Here is a 23,666-nt window from a genome sequence, read left to right on the forward strand (position 1 = left end):
ATGGTATGTATACACAATGGAATATTACTCAGCCATAAAAGAGAATGAACCCTGCCATTTGCAACAACATGGATGGAGCTAGAGAGTAAAACGCTAAACAAAATATCAGTCAGAGAAAGGCAAATACCATATGATTCCACTCATATGTGGAATTTAAGAAACAAAACAAATGAACAAAGAAAAAGAGACCAAAGAAACCAGACTCTTAAATACAAGAGAACACATTGGTGGTTGCCAGAGAGAAGGCAGGTGGGAGGGATGGGTGAAATAAAAGGGATTAAAAATACAGTTAACTTGATGAACACTGAGAAATGTGTAGGACTGGTGAATCATTATATTGTACACCTGAAACTAGTATAACACTATATGTTAATTATACTTCAATCAATCCAAAAAAGGCTTGCGTCCTCGAAAGTAAATGAAAATGATTCTATTTTCCGTTTGCCCCTACACTTGACTGATAGCTTGAGTGGCTGAGAGATTTGAGGTTCAAAATTATTGTCTCCAGTATCTGAGAATTGCTTAAATTATTTCTAGTATCCATGCTTGCTGGTGAGGCAGCCATTGCCAATCTGATTCTTACTCATTTAAGTGTGTTTAGAAATTGGTTAAATTTGCTTTTGAGTAGATGTTGCAAACATATACCTATATGTTTATAAATAAATTGCATCAAATATTTCATACTATATTTTTAATTTGTATTTTTCAGACAATGAATGATTTTGACTATTTGAAACTACTAGGTAAAGGCACTTTTGGGAAAGTTATTTTGGTTCGAGAGAAGGCAAGTGGGAAATACTATGCTATGAAGATTCTGAAGAAAGAAGTGATTATTGCAAAGGTAATTGATTACTAGAGTTAATTACTAAATTTTGCTTTATGGTATGCACTCATGGCATACACATGTCTTAGGTGTAGAAATTCCATTAAAAAACCAAAACGTTGATTGTAGGCTGTTATTGCAGTAGTATCTGTATATCAGGATTTATTTATAACATTATATATTTCAAAAATTTATAATATTATCTGAACATTGTATACTGAAGCTATTTTATTCCCTTGAGGAGATAAAAATATTTATTCTATGTTTTTGTGTTTGGGGGAATGTTTTGACTGTTTTGACCTATATCACTAATCCACTGGTGTTGCTTTTTGATATTTTTCCTCAATATTCTGAATTTTTTATTATTAAATTAAAAAAGTAATTCAAATAGCATAAATGATTTGCACCCATAAGTTTACACAGCTTATATTGCATCCATAAGTTACACAGCTCATATAACAATGAATGGGAAAGCATCCTTAATAGATTTGAAAATATGAGAATCCTAAAATTAAAAGAAATAATAGTCTCTGTATTTTTTTCAGGAACCTTTAACTCCCACTTTCATAACTTTATTCAGCTTAGACATACACAAATAACTAACATGTTAATGATGCCAATTCTCACCCAGAGTTCTGAACTGAATCCTAATACCCTCAATAAACAAATTCAATGTACTTTAGAAATTGGTCCATGCCTTATGTTTTGTTTGATTGAACAAATGATACATAATATTATTGGTGTACTTAATGGACTACTTTAACTTTCAAACCACAGTTGACCCTTGGACAACTTGGCGGCTAAGGGTGACTCCCTGCTCAGTTGAAAGTCCAGTGTCACTTTGGACTCCCCCCAAATTTAACTAATAGTCTACTATTGACGGACAACCTTAGCAATATCATGAACAGTCACGTCTTATATAGTGTATTTGTACAATGAAGTAAGTTAGAGAAAAGAAACTATAATTTAGACAATCATAAGGGACATAAAATATATTTACATGACTGTATTGTATTTAAGTGGACCCCTGCAGTTCAAACACATGTTGTTTGAGGGTCAACTGTATAGTTTCCTCATCTGGAGCATATTGCTCTACACACTGTGAAGCTGTGCTCCTCCTGTCTCTAACATTTGTTTTCATTTCAACTCTTACACAAGTCTGTGTCTGGTATTGGAAATAACACTGACCTTGGAGTCCTATAGGCCTGGATTCACAACCAGCTTTGCATCTTACGATTTCATAACCTTTAACAACCCATTTTTTGGGGCAGTACAGCTCTCTTAGAGACATTTGCAGTGTTTTGGGGGAGCATATTTGCTTATCACAAGCATATTTGCTTATCACAGTGAATCAGTTAAAAAGAAACTGCTGACCATCATAAGGCTAATAAGGCCATGCATGCTGAATGTCCTGCAATGTGTTGAGCAGCCCAGCACAGCCTTGCATTTTTTATTTGCAAAATTTCACTTGTTAAAAGAAAAAAAGTCATTTGAAGTAAGGAGCACTAGTGTTGTATGCAACTGATGAATCACTGAATTCTACCTTTGAAACTATTAATACAGTGCATGTTAACTAAATCTAAATTGAAGAAATTTTTTAAAAAGGTATTTCTGGACAGGGATATTAAGGATTAGGATAGGCAGAATGTTTGGCATCATACCTGACACTGTTCATTAAACTGATATTTTCTGGGAGCTAGTATAGTGCTACTTACTTAATGAACCCAAATAAATTACTCTTTATGCCTTCATTTCCTCAGTTGTAAGATGAGAATAATATAATGCGTATCTCATAGAGTTGTCGTCAGGATTAAATGAATGAAGAAGTATAATTGCATTTGCTGAAAATAAAATTGAACTAAGATTAAAATAGTATTAAACGAAAATAAATACATTATCACTCTAAGTATTTGCTATGATTATTATTACTCTTACCACCTACCCTGTGTGAAGCATCAGTAAATCATTTCTATTTGGTTTTTCTTTTATGCATTAGCCTCACTTGAAGCCTATTTTCCCTAACTATTAATTATACTTTTCTGAATAACTCTATAGAACTGGGTATATTTTACAAGTGATAGCATATCCAGCGTGGTGTACTATCCTTGATATATTTTCACCATAAATCCATTTATCCATTTCTTGAAACAAAATATGTCTGCTTATAGTAAAATGATTAACAATATAATATTTCAGAGTCTGTCTTATAAGACCTGGGATTTGAATCATGATGTTCCCATTGCAGAGCCTCATATCAAGGAATAAATGATGTCCACGGGCCTTATTACTGTTGATGTTAACACTAACCACTTGATTAAAGCATTGTTCCCCAGGTTTCTCTACTGTAGGCATTTTTCCTATTGTAATTATTAACTATCTTTGGAGGGATATCTGACACTATACAGGTATTTTTTTTCTTCTTAAATTTTTGCCCACTCATTTTAACTTCCATCAGTGGATCTTGTCTATAACAGTTATCACTGTGGGTTCTAATGGTATTTTCTATTTCCTTCATTCTTTATGCATTTATTGTATTCAGTCTAACTGAATAAAGGTTTGATAATTTTATCTTTTCAAAAAGTGAACTTTTACTTTCATTTATTTTTCTCTATTTTTCTATTCTCTGTTTTATCTCTGCTCTAATCATTATCATTTCCTTCCTTCTGCTAGTTTTAGCTTTAGTTTATTCTTTTCTCACTCCCTGAAGTTGTAAAGTGGTTGTGGATTGGAGATCTATCGTTGTCGTCTTCTTCGTTGTCATTGTCATTGTCATTGTCATCGTCTTTGAGAAAGAGAGTGCATGCATATGGAATTTGGGGCTGAGGGGCAGAGGGAGACAGAGAATCTTAAGCAGGCTCCAACTTCAGCAAGAGCCTGACACAGGGCTTGCCCCTGGACCCTGAGATCATGACCTGAGCTGAAATCAGGAGTTAATCACTTAACCAACTGAGCTACCCAGGTACCTCAAGATCTGTTTTCTTTTTAAGCATAAGCATCTTAAGGCTATAATTTTCCACTTAGCATTGCTTTTGATATTTCCCATAAATTTTGGTATGTAGGTATTTCTTTTCATTCACCTCTCAGTGTTTTCTAATTTCCCTTATGATTTCTCCTTTGATCCATTGATAAAGACTCTTAATTTCTACAAACTTATAAATTTTCCAGTTTACTTTTTGTTTCTGATTTCAGACTTTATCTCATTGCTGTTAGAGAAGGTACTTGGTATGATATCTGTCTTTTTAAATCTGTTGAGACTTAATTTGTGGCCTAACATATGGTGTATGCTGGAGAATTTTCCACCTGCACTTGAAAAGAATGTGTAATCTGTTGTTGGGTGAAACATTCTGTGTGTCTTTGTTAGATCTAGTTGGTTTATAGTGTTAAGTTTTCCATTTTCTTACTTCTCTCTAGTTGTTCTGTCTCATTATTGCAAGTAAGATATTGAAGTCTCCAACATTATTGTAAAACTATTTCTCATTTTAATTGTCTTATTTTTGCTTCCTGCATCTTGATGGTTTGCTATTAGGTACAAAAATTTTATAACTGTTATTTGTTGCTGGATTTGAGCTTTTGGTAAATATATAATGTCAATTCTTGTCTTTTGTAACTTAAAAAAAAATTTTTTTTTTTGGTCTGATAATGAAATAGCCACCCCTGCTCTCTTTTGGTTACCTTTGTATGTAATATTTCATCCTTTCAGTTTCAGCATATATGTGTCTTTGCCTCTAAAATAAGTCTTTTGTAGACAATGCATATTTTGATCATCTCTTATCTTCTGATTGGAGGGTTTAATCCATTCACATTAAAATAAATACTTATAAGGAGGGAATTCTGTCACTTTGCTATTTTTTTTCAATATGCTTTATACTTTCTTTGTCCTCATTGTCTGCAACTGTCTTATGTTTAGTTGATCTTTTTATAGTGAAACATTTTAATTCCCTTCTCATTTCCTTCTCTATGTATTCTGTAGCTATTTTCTGTATGGTTACCATGGGGATTACATTTAACAACCTAAAATTATAACATTCTAATTTGAATTTATACCACCTTAACTTCAGTAACATACAAAAACTGCTTCTCTGCTGCTATGCTACTCTACTCAACCCTTTTAAGTTATTTATGTTAAAAATGACATCTTTATTCTTTTTGGTGCAATTATAAATGGGATTGTTTACTTAATTTCTTTTTCTACTACTTTGTTATTACTGTTTAGAAATCCAAGAGATTTCTGTATATTAATTTAGTATCCTGCAACTTCACTGAATTCATTTATTAGTTCTGGTGGTTTTTTGGTGTTTCTGGGTTTTCTATATATAGTACCATGTCACTGCAAATAGTGACAGTTTTAATTCTTTCTTACCAATACCTTTTATTTCTTTTTCTTGTTTTATTACTGTGGCCCAGACTTCCAGTACTCTGCTGATTAAAAGTGGTGAGGGTAAGACATCCTTGTCTTGTTCTTGATCTTAGAAGAAAGGCTGTCAGTTTTTACCATTATGATGTTAGCTATGGGTATTTCATATATGGCCTTTACTATGTTGAGGTATGTTTCCTCTAGCCCTACTTGAGAATTCTACAGTGAATGAATGTTGTAGTTTATCAAATGCTTTTTCTGCATCTATTGATATGATCATATGGTTTCTATCCTCTTACTAGTGTGATATATTACATTTACTGATTTGTGAATATGGAACCATCTTTACCTCCCTGGACTAAATCTTACTTGACTGTGGTGAATGATTTTTTAAAAATGTATTGTTGAATTTGGTTTGCTGATACTTTGTTGAGGATTTTTGTATCCATGTTCATCAAAGATATTGGTCTGTAATTTTTATTTATTTATTTTTTGTAGTATCTTAATCTGGTCTTAGTGTCAGGGTAGTGGTAGCCTTATAGAATGAATTGGGAAGTTTTCCTTCCTCTTCTGTATTTTGGAGTAGTTGAGAGTAATAGGTATTGATTATTTAAATGTTTGCCAGAAGTCATCTGTGAAGCCGTCTGATCCTGGACTTCTGTTTGTTAAGTGTCTTGGTTACTGACTCAGTTTCATTTCTAGTAGTTCATCAGTTCAGATTCTCTATTTTTTCCTGATTTAGTTGGAAGATTATGTTTCTAGGAATTTATCCATTTCTTCTTGGTTGTCCAGTTTGTTGGCATATAATTTTTTATAAAATTCTTTTATAATCCTTTGTATTTCTATGGTGTTAGTTGTTATTTCTCCTTCATTTCTGATTTTATTTATTTGAGTCCTGTCTTTTTTTTTTCCTTCCTGATGAATCTAGCTAAAAGTTTATCATTTTTGTTGATGTTTTCAGGGAACCAACTGCTAACTTAATTGATTTTTTATATATATTTTTTGGTCTCTATTTCATTTATTTCTGCTCTAATAATGATTATTTCATTCCTTCTACTAGCTTTAGGTTTTTCTTTTTCTAGCCCTTTTAGGTATAAAATTAGATTATTAGTTTGAGATTTTTTTGTCTCTTAAGGTAGGTTTGTATTACTATAAAATTCCCTCTTATAATTGCTTTTGTTGTGTCGCCAAATTTTGTACCATGTGTTTTCATTTATCTCCATGTATTTTAAAATTTTCTCTTTGATTTTTTGGCTTGTCCATTCATTGTTTAGTAGCATGTTGCTTAGTCTCTACTTGTTGTTCCCAGATTTCTTCTTGTAGTTGATTTGTAGTATTACATCTCTGTGGTCAGAAAAATTGCATGATATAATTCAGTCTTAAGTTTATTGAGACTTGTTTTATGGCCTAAGATGTGATCCATCCTGGAGAATGTTCCATAAGCACATGAATAGAATATGTATTCTGCTGCTTTTGGCTGAAATGTTCTATATATGACTGTTAGGTCCATCTGGTCTAATATGTCATTGAAAGCCACTGTTTGCTGGCTGTTTTTCCATCTGCATTATCTCACCATTGATGTAAGTGGGGTGTTAAAGTCCCTTCCTGTTGTATTACTCTCAATTTATGTCTGTTAGTAAATTGCTTTATATAAATGTATAGTTATAGTTTATGTAATTTACAATTGTGATATCATCTTGTTGGACCGATCCCTCTATCATTATGCAATGCCCTTTTTTGTCTCTTGCTACAGTCTTTTTTTTTTAAAGATTTTATTTATTTATTCATGAAAAAGAGAGGCAGAGACATAAGCAGAAGGAGAAGCAGGCTCTCCAAAGGGAGCCTGATGCAGTACTTGATCCCTGGACCCTGGGATCATGCCCTGAGCAGACACTCAACCACTGAGCCACCTAGGTGTCTCTGTAGTCTCTGTTTTGTGTATTAGGGAGGTCAGCCACATCTCCTGGTTCTAAAAACAGTGGCCTCATGTAAAAGAGGTCCTGTGGTACCCTGTAATGCCATACCCCTCCCTGGTCACTAAATCAAGGTGCTCCAGGGGTGTCTGCTATGTGGGCTGTGTGTGCCCTACTGTTGTGGTTGAGCAATGTTTGCCTTCAGCCCAGTCGGCTGCCCTGACCTGCTTGGCCTACTGCGGGAGCACGGGGCAGGATTTGGTCCCTGTGCTGTTGGGGTGCCTGCCAGAGGCTAGTGGGATCTCAGCGTTGGGTGGGATTAGCAATTAGGCTGAGTGTCAGCACATAGTCTCTCTTTCTGCCACAGTGGTAAGCCCACCACGTGGCAGGACTTTTCTTTCTGCGCACCCAGCCAAAAGGTTCTGCTGCTCAAACTAGGCATACAAGTGTGTGGGTTATCTCCCTACCTCTCTCCATGACAAAAGTCACTTTGGAATGTCACCGATCCCTCATGGGGCTGCTTGTGGGATGTGGCAGGGCAGGAGTCACTTTGGAGGGTTGAATGGGACTGGTCTTCAAGGGAACACCAGGGCAGAACAGCATTGTTAGCAAGGTAGGAGGAGGGTGCTAGTGCTGGCTCCCACAAGTGTCTAGCTCTCCAGACTGGGGGAGGGGAAGAGAAATTGTGCCCATAGCACTTTTCTTCTTGGAGATGTGTCCTGAAGATGCCCACCTCTCCAGCACATGTTCTGAGATGAATAAATAAATCTTCATGTATACCCCAGGTGCTTTTTTAACTACTGCTTCTGTGCTGTGTCTCAGTGAGTTACTTGCTGGCCCTTTAAGGATGGGTAAGCCACTGATTTTTAATGTACCTGGAGTTAAGCTCCATTGACTTGAAAAGCTCCTAAAGTTAAGCCCATTGGTTTTCAGAGCCAGCTGTTAGCAGGATTTTGTCTTCCTGATGCAGGGACCCAGCATCTGATGGCTCTCATGTCTCTGTGGTTGTGGTGTCTCTCCTGTTTGTGGTGAGTCTTGCCAAGAGTTTGGTTCTCAGCTGTGCCTCTGCCCCTCCTACCTTTTTCCACATGGCTTTCTCTTTACAGTGAACTATGGAATATCTGTTCTACGTGTCTGCAGATTGTCTTCGGTTAGTTGCACAGATGTAACTGTTGTCTAGGTATGTCCATGGACCAGGTGAACTCAGGATCCTCCTGCTCTGCCATCTTCCCAACCACCCCTTGAAACGTACTTCTAAATACAACTCAAAAGTCAAAAGTACCCCTTGATCCATGGACTACAGAATGGATGTTGTATTAGTGGGCATGAAAACAACACTAATCCTGTTGTCCATTTCCATTAGAGTTCTTGGGCAGTCAGGTTTGTTGTTAGTAAGCAGTAATATTTTGAAAGGAGTTTTTTTTTCTGAGCTACTCAGTGGTAGGCTTAAAATATTCAGTAAACCGTGTTGTAAATAGATGTACTGTCTCATCTGGGCTTTGTTGTTCTGGTCAAAGAGCATAGGCAGGGTAGATTTAGCATAATTCTTAAGGGTCCTAGGACTTTTGGAATGGCCCATGAGCATTGGCTTCAACTAAAAGTCGCCAGTTGCATTATCACCTTTAAAAAAAAAAAGAGTCCGCCTGTCTTTTGAAGCTTTGAAGCCAGCCATTGGCTTCTCCTCTCTAGCTATGAAAGTTCTAGATGGTATCTTCTTCCAGTATAAGGCTATTTTGTCTGTATTGAAATCTGATGTTTAATGTGGCCTCCTTTATGAATTCTCTTAGCTGGATCTTCTGGATAACTTGCTGCAGCTTCTGCAACAGTAGTTGGTTTTTCATCTTGTACTTTTATATTATGGAGATGACTTCTTTAAACCTTGTGAGCCAACCTCTGCCAGCTTCAGACTTTTCTTCTGTGGCTCCCTCACCTCTCTGAGCCTTCACAGAATTGATGAAAGTCAGAGCCTTCCTCTGGGTTAGACTTTGGCCTAAGGGAATGTCATGGCTATTTGATCCTCTATCCAGACCACTGAAACATTCTCCATATGAGCAGTAATGCTGTTTTGCTTCCTTATCATTCATGTGTTCACTGGAGTATAACACTTGCAATTTCCTTCAAGAACTTTCCCTTTGCTTTCACAGCGTGGCCTAGCTTCCAGCCTCTCAGCTTTGACCTACCTTCCTCACTCGGCTTCATCACATCTAGCTTTTGATTTAAAGTGAGAGATTATACATCTTCTCTTGAACACTTAGAGGCCATTACAAGATTATTAATTGGTTTAAATATTAATTTCAATATTGTGTGTCTCAAGGAATAGGAAGCCTCAGAGGGAGGGAGACTCGGGAATAGACAATCAGAAGAAGATTCTGAACACACACACACAACATTCATTGATTAAATTTGCTTTCTTATATAGGCAGGGTTCGTGGCATTACAAAATAATTACAATAATAATATCAAAGATCACTGATCAGATATCTCCATTAAAAAAATCTAATAGTAGTGGGATACCTAGATGGCTCAGGGGTTGAGTGTCTGCCTTTGGCTCAGGTCATGATCCCGGGGTCCTGAAATTGAGTTCCAATCGGGATCCCCCAGGGAGCGTGCTTCTCCCTCTGCCTATGTCTTTGCCTCTCTCTGTGTGTCTCATGAATAAATAAATAAAATCTTTAAAAAAAATCCAATAGTAATGAAAAAGTTTGAAATACTGTAAGAAATGCCAAAATATGGCACAGAGACACAAAGTGAGCAGCAAATGCTATTGAAAAAATGGCACTAATAGACTCTTGATGCAGCATTGCCACCTTCAATTTGTAAAAAATGCATTATCTGCAAAGTGTAATAAAGTGAAGCAAAAAAAAATAAAAGGTATGCCTGTACAGCATTTTAAACTCACTTTGATTAGATGAGCTGAGTCAATCTAATCCTGCTCATATCCTCAGCCATACACAGTGATTGGGTATAATGTTTATGTCATCAGGATAAAAATAGAATTGACCTTCTTACAATGTTACTGAGTTGTCTGACTTAGGTAGGCTAGGTTCCCAGTTCTGGCAGCTGGCACCCTCTTTTCTTGGACATTTCTGGGGTCAGAATGGAGTGGTCAAATTGCTTTTCTGTTTTCTACCTCATCAGAGTCTTAAAGTGTGCCAGCTCGCTTCCTAATTCACATAGTAGAATCTATTTTCAGCTTTCCCATTCAACAAGAGAACCCATGTTCTATTACTCTACCTCGTTAGTCACTCAAGAATATGAACAGAGGACTGAGGATCACCAAACAGATGAGAAAAATCTAAAGACAGAATAAAATAGAATGAAGAAGAACAAAGGAATAGTTGATCCTCATGAAAACAGACAAAACAGAGAACTGAAGATACATTCACAGTCTCTAATTAGTATTTGCAGAGAAGTAGGAAAAAATGTTGTATTACAAAACAAAAATAGGCTGAAAAATAGAGCACAAGAAAGTAATTATAAATCTAATGCGTGATTGCTAAAATAAAACATTTAATACAAGGATTGTAAACAAATTTTGGGGTAATATCTAAGAATGAAGAGCCAAAAATACAGCAATAGAAAATACTGAAAGAATAGTTAGGACATGAAGGCTTAATAAAGGGCACTCAGCATGTGTAAGAATTTAAGGGAGAAGGAAAGAGTTTAGAAGTAATCAAAGAAAATAAAATTGATTGTAGCTGAAGGAGTCTTCAGATTGAAAGTATCTACTGAGCGCTGAGCCCAAAGAAAAGAAAACTGGGCCCCTGGCTGGCTGAGTCAGTGGAGTTTGTGACTCTTGATCTCAGGATTGTGAGTTTGAGCTGCACATTGGGTATAGAGACTACATAAAAATGAAGTCTGGGGGGAAAAAAGAAAGAAAAGAAAATGGACAATAGACACCTTCTTAAATCATTAGGAAAGTTTTGAATCTTAAAGCTAAAAAGATCCTCTAAAAGTTTTCAGAAAGCAAGGAACAGACTACCTTCCATTAAGGAATAAAAACAAAATTGTGTCGTACTTATTTTAGCAAAATTTAGAAGGAAATGTCATAGTCAGAGATGGAGTCCATGAGGCAAGAGAACTTACGTTCAGTGTGCATAAGAAATCTCAAGGTGACATAGTATAAATAGCCGGTCATTCCATCGTAGATCATTTGACTAAGGTCGATTCTAATGGTAGAATAAAGAAGGAGGAGAAAAAAGGATGTAGGACCCTACAAGGAAAAGTAAATATTTCCTCGAGAAAGATGTAGTCCAAATGTGAAGCAGAGTGAAATATGGAATGATCATGACCAATGGATGTAGCATCAGAGACAGTTTGGCCTGGACACATGGAAAATTGTCCCTGGAGGAGCTTAGGATTATTGATGAACAGTAACCTTTCCTTTTTTACTGATTACCCATACTAGGTGATTCTGCTGTAAATGATATTTACCTATTTTTATAATATTACAAACACCACATTGGTGTTCAGTTTTCAGAATAAATCAATAGACAAAGTGCACAAGACTTATTTAGAGTTATAGGATAGACTGAAACTGTTACAAGCCCAGGCAGTGTAAAAGAAATGATACAATTGGTGGATGCAGCTGAAAACATGCTACTCTGAAACAGGAAGTGTGACTCTGAAGCCAGAGCCACAGAGAGGCACAGATGCAGAGGCTACAAGGCCCTCCATGGGCCTAGAGAGCAGAAATGCAAATACCAAGGATTTCTCAGACCTAGGGATCTAAAGGAATCTCCTCTGCTGAACTTGAGATGGGTGATCTCTTTATTCTTTCCAATTCCTCTCTTTCAGAATGGGAATATCTGTCCTATGCCTGTCACACCATTGTATTTTGGAAGCGAGTATCTTGTTTTCTGGTTTAATAGGGCAACAGATGTCGATGAATTTTGCCCCAGGATGGGCCATCCCTGCATCTCTCCCATACCTAACTTCACTATTTAGATGATGAGATTTGAGACTTTTGAGCTGCTGTTCATTAAATGAGGTTTTAGCCTTAAAGTTGATAGTGTGAGTCAAGACTTTTGGAGATGTTGGAATGCGTAAATATGTTTGCCTGTGAGACAAAAGTGAATTTGGTGCACCAGGATTGAACTGTAATGGTTGAATATTGAACCCCAAAACGGTATTTCCACATCTTAATTTCTGGAACATATTAATGGGACCTTGTTTGGAAAAGCCCTTTTCTCAGATACAGTTAAATGAAGGATCTTGAGATAAGGAGATGGTTCTCAATTATCTGAGTGGTATCCAGTGACAGTTGTCATTAAGGCAGAGGCAGGTTTGATTCACATGGTGAGCAGAGATTAGAGTCCTGGAGCTTCAAGGCGAGAAGCTCCTGGCAGCCCCCAGAGGCCAGAACAACATCATGGAATGGATTCCCCAACCCCCCCGGCACCCGACCCTCTGAAGGGAGCTTATTAGCTCCCAATCTTGATTTTGGACTTCTGGTCTCCAGAACTGTAAAAGAGTAAATTTTTGTTGTTTCAAGCCACCAAGTTTGTGATAATTTGTGACAACAGTCACATGAAATGAATACAGACAAGTACCTAGAGATATGAACTTCCCATTTAGGGTAAGTATGTGCTGAAGCAAATTGCCTGCAGTACCGGAGGTCTACCACATACCTTTCCTGCAGTCCAGTCTCACTCATAGGGTGAGTTACAGAACCAGTGAGCTCTCTTGACAATTAAGCAACACAGCCACATTCACTGTCAACCCTGCTTTTCCTGGAGGGAGGGAAGACACAGTCCATCCCATCAGGCCCTTAGGAATTCCAGCATAATACTGACAGGTATAGTTACAATTTCTTGCTAAGGAATGAGCCCTCCTTCAAGCACCCATAGTGGTAGCCCTGGTCCAAGGATTACAACATCCATCAGGTAGGAAGAAGGAAAATTGTGGTGATGTGGCGAAGAATTTCAGAGTCATAACACAATCTTCTGCTACCCCCTCTTTCCCATGTCCTCCAGGAAAATGGAGGACTCTATCAAGCAGGGACCCAGCCCCTTCAGCTTTCCTCGTGTTCAGTATGAGCACACCTCTGAAGGCATGGACTCCATGAAGGGCTCCTGCATGTCTTTATCTTCTCTCATTTTAGATAACAGATGTTACAATTTCCCATTCCAATTCTTTATCAGACTCTTAGATACCCTGTCCATTTGATGTGCTACCTCTTTGCCTGTTATTGGTTGCTATGGGCTATAAAGGATGTTTCTTGGTCTGATGACCACCAAGGTCCAAACTGGTATGTTATCTTCTGTTCTAGTCTTTTTATAGTATTTTGAATTTTTATCTACCACTGAGTATGCAAAGCTCAGTCCAGAGTAAGTTTCTATCCCTGTCAGGTCCCATGTATAGCCTTGAGGAATGCTGGTGGGGACCGCTATAGTGCACTTGCCAACTGTGTGCAGCAGGGAGGTCTTCCTCTTGGGGAATCTGCCGCCTAGGCATCTACTCTCTCTCTCTCTCTGGCAGACTAGATAGTTCTTACTGATATTTTGTGTCTTAGGGGGTGCAGAGGAATATGTTGATGGTCAACCTAACTCTGCATTGCCACAGCTCTCCTATATCTACTCATTTTATGAACTCGGGTGGCCACCTCAAGCATAGGAGGATGTCCACTTGTTGGTTCCAATCACCTGCTGATCTCGGAAGAAGGTACTTCTATGAGCATCAACTTGCCCTACTTTGATGAACCTCTTAAATTCCCATTATGATTTCCGTAGTACTGTGCCTTCTTGGTAGTCCATCCCTCCAGTAGTCTAACTCTGCACTGCCCATCACACTGACCACAAGGCCAGGCAAATGGCCACTGCCCATGCATCATCACCTGCTTTGTCATTTTTCCTTTTCCCTAACAAAGTTCTGGCCACATTTCTTTTTTAAGGATTTTATTTATTTATTCATGAGAAACACAGAGAGGCAGAGGCATAGGTAGAGGGAGAAGCAGGCTCCCTATTGGGAGCCTGATGCAAGACTCGATCCCAGGACCCTGGGATCATGCCCTGAGCCAAAGGCAGACACTCAACCACTGAGTCACCCAGGCATCCCATTCTGGCCACATTTTAGCAAGTCAGAGTTGTTCTAAAAAGTTTTACTACCTTTTTTTTTTTTCTCCAAACTTTGAGGTGTAATTGACCAATGCAAATGTATTTAAAAGTATACAACATGATTATTTGGAATCATGGAGTGATTACCAAGATTCAGATGGTTAAAATATCAGTCAGAACATCATAGTTGACGTTTCATGTGTGTGCGATGAGAATTCCTAAGATCTACTCTGAACAGCTTTCAAGTATAACATATGGTGGTATTAACTAGAGTCACCATGCTGCACATTAGATCCTCAGAACTTACTTTTCTTGTAACTGAACATTTGTGCCCTATGTCTTATACCTCCCCATTTTCCCCTCTCCAGCCCCTGGCCATACAATCACTCTCTCCTCTGTTTCTATGAAATCAACTTTTTTCAGCTTTTTTTTTTTTAAGACTCCAAATGTAAGTGAAGCCATACTATATTCAACTTTCTCTGTCTGGCTTATTTCACTTGGCATTATGCTCTCCAGTTTCATCCATGCTGTCAAAAATGTCAGAATTTCCTTCTTTTTTATGGCTGAATAATACTCCATTGTGTATATATACCAAAGTTTCTTCAAGGACATTTAGGTTGTTTCCGTATCTTAGCTATTGTGAAAACACTACAATGAACATGGGAGTATAGATGTCTCTTTGACATCCTGAATTCATTTCCTTCTGATATATATAAGGATAGGATTGTTGGATCATATGGTGGTTCAATTAATATTTTGAAGAACCACCATACTGTTTTCCTCAGTGGCTACATCAATTTACATTCCCACCCACAATGTGTAAGGCTTTCCTTTTCTCCACTTTCTTGCCAATATTTGTTCTTCTTTTTTTGATAGTAGCCATTCTAACAGGTATGAAGGACATCTCATTGTAGTTTTGATGTGCATTTCCCAGATGATTAGTGATACTGAGTACCTTTTCATATACCTGTTGGCAATTTGTCTTTTTGGAAAAAGACGTCTTTTAAGTCTTTAAGTCTTCTGCCGCCTCCCTTTTTTTTTAAGATGTTATTTATTTATTCATGAGAGACACACACAGAGAGAGAGGCAGAGACACAGGCAGAGAGAGAAGCAGGCTCCATGCAGGGAGCCTGACATGGGAGCCTGACTCGATCCCGGGTCTGCAGGATCAGGCCGTGGGCTGAAGGCAACGCTAAACCGCTGAGCCACCCGGGCTGCCCCCCTTTTTAATCAGATTATTTGCTTTCTTGCTATTGAGTTATATGAATTTTTTATATTTTTGGAAATGAGCCCCTTATCAAATACATGGCTTGCAAATATTTTCTCTTGTTCTGTACCTTTTCAATTTATTGATGGTTTTGTGCAGAAGCATTTTAGCCTGATGTAGCCTCACTTATTTATTTTACCTTTTGTTGCCTTTGGTTTTTGTGTCTACACAAAAATCATTGGCAAGACCAACGTCAAGGAACTTTTCCTTATGTTTTCTTCTAAGAACTTTACATTTTCAGGTCTCACAGTTAAGTTTTTAACATATTGAGTTAATTTTTGTGAGTAGTGTAAGATAGAGGTCCAGTTTCACTGTTTTAAACCATATTGTCTTGCTTACTGTATGGTTTCTCTTATTATAGCTTTGGAATATAGCTTTTGGAATATAGTTTGAAATACAGAAGTGTTTGCCTCCAGCTTTGTTCTTTTTTTAGATTGCTTTGACTTTTGGGGTTTTCTTTGGCTACACACCAATTTTAGTGTAGTTTTTTCTTCTGAAGTGAAAAAGGCCTTTGGAATTTTGATAGGGATTGAATTGAATCTGTATGTATCACTGACATTTTCACAATGTTAATGTTTCCAACCCAAAAACATGGGGCATATTTCCATTTGTCTGTGTTCTTCAGTTTCTTTCAGCAATTCCAGTAGTTTTTAGTGCATAGGTCTTTCACCCCCTTGGTTAAATCTATTCCAAAGTATTTTATTCTTTTTGATGCAGTTGGAAATAGGATTGCTTTCTTCATTTCTCGTTCAGGTATTTTATTGTCAGTATATAGAAGTGCAACGGATTTTTGTGTGTTGGTTTGGTATCCTGTAACTTTACTGAATTCATGTATTAATTCTAACAGTTTTTTGCTGGAGTCTTTAGGGTTTTCTTTATATGTATGTAAGATCATATCATCTGCAAAAGATAATTTTACTTTTTCTTTTTTCATTTGTATGTCTTTCTCTCTCTCTCTGTCTCTCTCTCTCTCATTTTCTCTTCCTAATTGCTGTGGCTAGTAACTCCAGTATTGTGCTGAGTAAAAGTGCTAATAGTGGGCATCCCTCTTGTTCCTGATGTTAGAGGAAAGGCTTTTAACTTCTCACCACTGCGTATGATATTAACTGTGGGCTTGTCATACATGGCCTTTGTTATGTTGAGGTACAATTCCTTCTATACCTAGTTTATTGAGAGTTTTTATCATGAAAGAGTGTTTATTTTTGTCAAATATGTTTAGGGATCTATGGAAATAATCATGTGCTTTTTATCCTTTAATCTGTTAATGTGGTATATCACTTACTGAATTGTGTTGAATCATCTTTGCATCTTAGGGATAAATCCCATGTGATCATGGTATATAATCCTTTTAATGTGCTCTTGCATTAGGTTTGTTGATTCTTTGTTGAGGGTTTTTGCTTCTAAATTCATCAGAAATGTTGGCCTATTAATTTCTTTCCTTGTAAGGTGTTTTTGTCTGGCTTGGGTATGAGAAATATTAGCCTTGTAAAACAAATTTGAACATGTTCCTTTCTCTTCAATTTTTGAAGAGTTTGAGGAAGATTGATATTCTTTAAATGTTAGAATTCACCCATGAAACCATCTGCTTTTGAGCTTTTATTTCTAGGGAGTTTTTTGATTACTAATTTAAACTCTTGCTCTTTATTCTGTTCAGATTTTCTGTAACTTCAAATTGTATGTTTCTAGGATTTATCCATTTCTTCTGAGTTACCTAAAATTTTGGTGATAATTGTTTACGGTGGTCTCTTAGGATTCTTGTATTTTTGTAGTATCAGTTGTAATGTCATCTCTTTCACTGGTAATTTTATTAATTTGAATCTTTTTTTTAAATCTTTGTATCACTAAAGATTTGTCAATTTTATTGAACCAATTCTTAGTTTTGTTGTTTTTCCATTGTATTTCTAGTCTCTATTGCATTTATTTCTTTTCTAATCTTAATTATTTCTTTCCTTCTACTAACTTAGTGTAGAGTGTTCTTTTTTTAGTTCCTTAAGGTGTAAATTCAGGTTATTTGAGATCTTTCTTTATTCTTAATGTAAGAAACTTCCTTTTTATGACTGTAAACTTCTCACTTAGAACTGCTTTTGCTTGTTCCATAAGTTTTGGTATGTTGTATTTCTATTTTATTTGTCTCAAGATTTTTAAAATTTCCCTCCTGATTTTTTCTTTGAACCATTGCTTATTCCACAGTATTTTAATTTCCATATATATGTGAAATTTCCAGCTTTCCTCCTGTAATTCATTTTTAGTTTCATACTGTATTGGTTGGAAAAGATACTTGATATGGATTAAACTTCTTAAATTTATTAAAAGTTGTGACCTAATTTTTTTTTAAGATTTTTTATTTATTTATTCATGAGACACACACACACACAGAGAGAGAGAGAGAGAGAGAGAGAGAGAGAGAGAGAGAGAGATACAGGTAGAAGGAGAAGCAGGCCCCATGCAGGTAGCCTGATACGGAACTCCATCCCAGGTCTTCCAGGGTCATGCCCTGAGCCAAAGGCAGGCGCTAAATCGCTGAGCCACCCAGGCTGCCCTGTGACCTAATATTTGATTTATCCTGGGAATGTTTCATGTGTACTCGAGAAGAATGTATATTATTATTGGATAGAATGTTTTGTTTCTGTTAGCTCCATTTGGCTAACGTGTAGTTTAAGTACATTAGTTCCTTACTGATGGATGGGGTGATGTGATGATGAAAGTGGCATATTTGAGTTCCCTACTACTGTGATATTGCTGTCTGTTTTAATCTGCAGATTTGTTAACTATTATATATATTTACAATTGTTATAGTCTCTTGGTGAGCAGACCCTTATGTCATCATATAAAGACTTTCTTTGCCTCTTATTATAGCTTTTGAGTTAGTTTCTTTTGTCTGAGATAAGTATAGTTACTTACCCCTGCTCGTTTTACCTGCAACATCTTTTTTCATCTTTTCACTTTCAGCCTATGAGTGTTCCTAAAGCTTAAGTATCTTTTGGGCAGCATATAGTTGGATCTTGTTTTTTTGTTTTGTTTTGTTTTGTTTTTTAATTTACTTAGCCATTCTCTTTTAATTGGAGAATTTAAACCATTTGCATTTAAAATAGTAATAAAGACTTGCCATTATTATTTTGTTTATTGCTTTCTAATTGTTTTGTAGTTCCTTTGTTCTTTCTGCTTCTCTTGCTCTTTTATGAATTATTTTTTTGTAGTGGTATACTCTGATTCTATTTTTATTTGTGAATCTATTGTAAGCTTTTGCTTTATGATTACCAGGATGTTCATAGTACATCTTACTGTAATAAGTCTTATTTCAAGCTGCTAACAGCTTCAGTTGATTGAGAATATTCTACACATTTACTTGTTCCCCCCAGCATTTTCTGTTATTATTATTTTTTTTACATTTTCTGTTATTGATGTCCACATTTACTTGTGTGTGATGTTGTAGCAAAATACTGTAGCTATTGTTATTTTTTATTGTTATTATTTTTAACACATTTGTCCTTAAGCCTGTATACTTGAGGTCAAAGTGATTTACATGCTATTATTTCAACAATATGGAATTTGACTATATTTTTACCTTTTGTAGTAAATTCTATTCTTTTATATGTTTTCATGTTCCTGCTTAGCATCTTTTATCTCAGCTTGAAGAACTTCACTTAGCATTTCATGTAAGGCAGGTCTGGTTGTGATAAATTCTCTCACCTTTTGTTTTTCTGGGAAAGTCTTTATTTCTCCTTCATTTTTGAGGGACCACATTGCTGGGTAAAATATTCCTAGGGTGCACTTTTTTCTTTCATCATAGAATATATCATCTTACTGTCTCTTGGCTTGCAAGGTTTTGCTGAAAAATTCACTGACCACCTTGTTGGGCTTTCCTTGTATTTGATGAATATATTTTTTCTTGCTGCTTTCAAAATTCTCTGTGTCTTTGATTTTTGAGGGCTTGATCTCAATAGAGGTATCTTTTCGTAGAATCTCCTTTGGTATCTTTGAGCTTTGTGTACCTGAATGGTCATATCTCTCCCCAAATTTGGGACATTTTCAGTTGTTATTTCTTTAATAAGAAATATTTCTTTGTTATTTCTTTAAATAAATTTCCTATTCCTTCCTCCCTCTTTGTCTTCTCCTGCTGGGACTTTCACATGTGAATATTGTTTCACTTGGTGGTATCCCATAAATCAATAGGCTTTCTTCACTCTGTTTCATTCTCACATCTTTTTTTCCCTCTAACTGGATAATATCAAGAGGTCTCTATCTTCAAGTTTGTACATTCTTTCTTTTACTTGACTGAGCTTGATTTGAAGCCCTCTGATGCATTTTTTCATTTTGTTCCCTGTTTTTTCCAGCTCTAGAATTTCGGGTTTGGTTCTTTTATATGATTTCTATATTTTTGCTTGTTCTGAGTTCTATTGAATTATTACTGTGTGTTTCCTTGAGTCTTGGAGAACTTCTTTAATTATTTTTAATTCTTAGGTAACTCTCAAGTCCATTTCTTTGGTGTCAGTTACTAGAAAATTACTGTGTACCTTTGAAGATGTCATGTTTCCTTCCCTTTTTGTGTTTCTAATGTCTTTGTGTTGATGTCTGAGCATATGAAGGAGTGGTCATCTCTTCTTGCCTTTCTGAACTGACTTCTTTAGAGAGAGACTTTTGCCTGAAGGTGATTGTAGGCACACCAGCTGGCTGTGGCCCAGTGTCTGGTTCCTGGGAGGGTACAGAATGCAGCTCTGTCAGCTGAGACCAACATCATGAAGACTGGGGGTGGTCAGGGTCTTCTATGGCTAAGCCTGTAGAGATTCTGTGGATGGCAGTGGTGTCTAGGGCTACTCAGGTCCTCAGAGATGAAGTTTGCTGGGGTTCCTCTGTTCTTTTTTTGCCTGTAAAAGGAAGTTCTAGCTGGGGGAATCCCTTTTGGTACCAGATGTGATGTGCTGACAGTGTCCGCAGAGCTGGTGTCATGGGATCTAGTACACACAGAGCTACCATGGCACCTGAGCCCTGGAGCACAAGTGTATTTGGGGGGGTGCTGGTATCTGAGAGGCAGGTATATGCAGGTTTCCTCTGGAACTGGGCCTGGGTCTCTGGGGATCACCACAGTGTTCAGGACTTGGGGTGGAGACAGATGCACCAGTGGCAGGATAACAGTGCAGTGGTGCCTTAGGACCCAGTGGCAGTGTACAGAGCATTCACAGCACCAGTCCAGTTATGTGCGGTCAAAGCCCCTGCTTGGGACACCAAAGGCAGGGTGCAGAGCCACAGCAGTGTGGCCCTGGTGATTGTAGGTCAGAGCCCCAAATTAGGTTCTGGGTAACTCAGCCCCAGTTATGAATGGTCAGACCTACAACTTGAGACCCAACGTTGGGTACAGAACATTATTGGCACAGCCCCATTTATGGCAAATAAAAGCTGCAACTGGGTGCTGGAGGCAGGCTGGGGTGGGCAGCAGCTGCACAGTCCTGGTTATAGCAAATTAGAGTCCTAGTTTTGAACATAGGAGGATGCAGAGCGGTGGCAGCAGTAGTGTGACCTTTATAGGGTAGGTCAGATCCCTGACTTACAACTCAGTGGTAAGGCCTAGAGCAACTGCAGCTTGGCCCTGTGGATGGCCAAGTTTTGTGGCATCCTGATCCTAGAGAGTGGGCCCAGCAGCAACTTGGGTCCCCAGGAGTGGGTTTCACTGCAATGACATTCTAGTCCCAGGGAGGAGATGCAGTGGTGGGGACTTTGGGCAGCGCTGTCAGCTGAGTTCAATGTTAGTGAAGACTGTGGGCAGCCTTGGTAGCCAAGGATGCAAACATATGTGGTGGTGATAAAGCTTGCTGGGTTCTCTTGCTCTAATTTTCCCATAAAATCCTACTGAGAAGATCCCTCTTGGTGCCTGGCTGCTCTGGATTTGAGGATGGAGTGCTGCAAAATGTTTCCTATGCTTTCCTATTAGCCATCCTTGTTTGTTTGTTCAGCTTTATAAGATTTCTGCTGCTTTATTGTTTTCTGCTGACTTCACTGTAGTCCAGAAGTTTTCCAAAGCTATATTCATCAATCTGTATTTGTTCATTGTTCTTTTTTTTTTTTTTTTTTTTTTTTGGTTTTGGTTTTGTGGAGGAGCCTAACACTGGGCCTCCAGCCCTCTGTCTTGCTGATGTCACCCCTCATAAATCCCATAGCTGATGCTGTGTCCATTGTCCTTAAGACCCACCTCAGGCTAACTATTTTGTTAGGACCACAGGATTCAGAAAAGCTGATGTACTTACGGTTATGGTTCATTATACCCAAGAGATACAGACTGAAATCAGCAAAGGGAAAGGCACATGGGACAGAGTCCAGGAGAAACCAAGTCTAAGCTTCCAGGTGTTCTATCCCAATGGTCTCACATGGCCATGCTTCATCCTCCCAGCATCAGTGTGTGATAGCATGTACAGAATGTTGTCTAACCTAGGAAGCTCACCAAAGCCTTGACGTCCAGGATTTTTGTGGAGGTCAGTCACATAGGCAAGCAGCACTGCTTGACTTCCCTTAGCTGCTCAGATTCTAGCCATTCCGAGCAAAATCAGGAGTGTAGCCCTCACCATTCTTAGAGTTGTTTGTATAAACTATCCAGTCAGACTGGTACTGTGTGGTCCAAGATCTCTGATAAAAACAACTATCATACAGAATATTGAAAGGGGTCAGAGTTTATTTCCCAGGAGCTGGCCAAGTGCCAGTCCTGAAGATTGGCCATTCTTATGAATGCAGAGTCTAGCAGCCCAAGCCTGCTCCATGAATCCTTTTCCTGCACACTTGCCCACTAAAATATAAACCCAGTGGTTTGGCTTGACCACTAATATCTCTGTGTCCTTGGATCTTCAGTTATTGCTGGTAGACCTTAAAAAGAACTTCTTAACATCATCTGCCAGCTTCTCTGATCCACTCTTTGAGATTCTCTTGAACCTCTGTATTAAACATTGTGCCAGTGATTGTGGTTTACTGTGGGAGACAGATAGTGAATGGATTTGGTTTGATCTGCTGTATCTTTATCTGCTCATTGTGCTCTTGGAGGAATTAGTTCATTCATTTGTGTTCTGGTTTGCTTCTTGGAATTTATGAAGCTTGTCTTTCTTCAGTAACATATGCTAAAGAATCATTATTTATTGATTCATTCACTCATTCTTTCAATAAATATAAATTGAGCCCCAAATTATTTAACATGCATGCTCTAGACACTGGGACTTTGTGAATGAATAAACCTGACCAAACTCCACCTCCCCCATTGGAAACTACACTCTAGTCTGAAGATGGACAATAAATACACATTAAATGAGTAAGTCACACTGTATGTAAGAAGCTAATACATACTAATGGAGAACAATAAAATAAGGCAGGGAAATGAGGAGTGATGTTTGTGGGTTTTGCAGTTTTAAATAGAGTAATCACAGAAGGCCTCACCATTACGGTAAAATTTCAGTGAGCATTTGACGGGGTTGAGAAAGCAAGCCCTTGAGGTATTTTGGAGGAGAGAGTTGCTGCAGACGGAGGGCTTCACAGTTGAAAAGGCCCCAAACAAGCAGCCTAAGTAATATGTTCTCAGACTAAGCTAGGAGTCTACCGTGGCTTGCATGGGTAAGAAGAGGATAGGATTGTGTAGGTACTTGCAGCTGTCATAAGAATATTAGGTTTTACTTTAGATAAGTAGGAAGCCACTGGAAATTTTTAAGTAGTGTAACATCATCTGGTTTTCATTTTAAGAGCATTTCTTCTGTTGTAGAGTTGAAAATAGATGGTGGGTAGGAAGCACGGAGTTTGCTAGGAGTTAATTGCAATAATCTCGATAAATGATACTCGTGGCATGCATCAGGGTAATATCAATAGAGGTGGAAAGACACATTCAGATCCTGGTTGTATTTTGATGCCGAGCCAACAGATTCCTGACAGGTTGAATGTAGGGTGTGAGAGAAAGGGGTTGAGGATCAGTGCCTGGTTTTGGCCTGAGCAACTGCAAGGATGGTATTGCCATTCTCAGCAATGGAGATTTTTATTTGCTTTGTTTTGTTCTGTGAGAGAAACAAAGCTTTTTGATGGCAGATTAGAAATTAGGTTTGTCTTTTTGTGGGTTTTTAAATATATTTCATTTATTTATTTTGAGGGAGAGAGAGCATGAGCAGGGGAGGGGCAGAGGGAGAAGCAGACTCCCTGCTGAGCAGGGAGCCTGATGCAGGGTGGATCCCAGGCCCTCAAGATCATGACCTGAGCAAAAGGCAGATGCTTAACGACTGAGCAACCCAGGCACCCC

General features: G+C 37.8%; 1 protein-coding gene and 1 long non-coding RNA gene across 7 annotated transcripts in view; one reads left to right on the plus strand and one right to left on the minus strand.

Annotated features, from left to right (window-relative positions):
• The window catches only part of AKT3 (AKT serine/threonine kinase 3), a 307,964-nt gene that overhangs the window by 184,154 nt on the left and 100,144 nt on the right, over positions 1 to 23,666 (plus strand). For all 6 annotated transcript variants that reach the window (XM_072732864.1, XM_072732865.1, XM_072732866.1 and 3 more), the window contains one exon: positions 710 to 841. In XM_072732864.1, the coding sequence (XP_072588965.1) occupies positions 710 to 841 (132 nt within the window). The remainder of the gene's footprint in view (positions 1 to 709; positions 842 to 23,666) is intronic.
• Positions 1 to 23,666, minus strand: part of LOC140594983 (uncharacterized) — a 52,363-nt gene that overhangs the window by 25,410 nt on the left and 3,287 nt on the right. The window lies entirely within an intron of this gene.

This window comes from Vulpes vulpes, chromosome 13 (assembly GCF_048418805.1).
Source record: "Vulpes vulpes isolate BD-2025 chromosome 13, VulVul3, whole genome shotgun sequence".
Taxonomy (NCBI): domain Eukaryota; kingdom Metazoa; phylum Chordata; class Mammalia; order Carnivora; family Canidae; genus Vulpes; species Vulpes vulpes.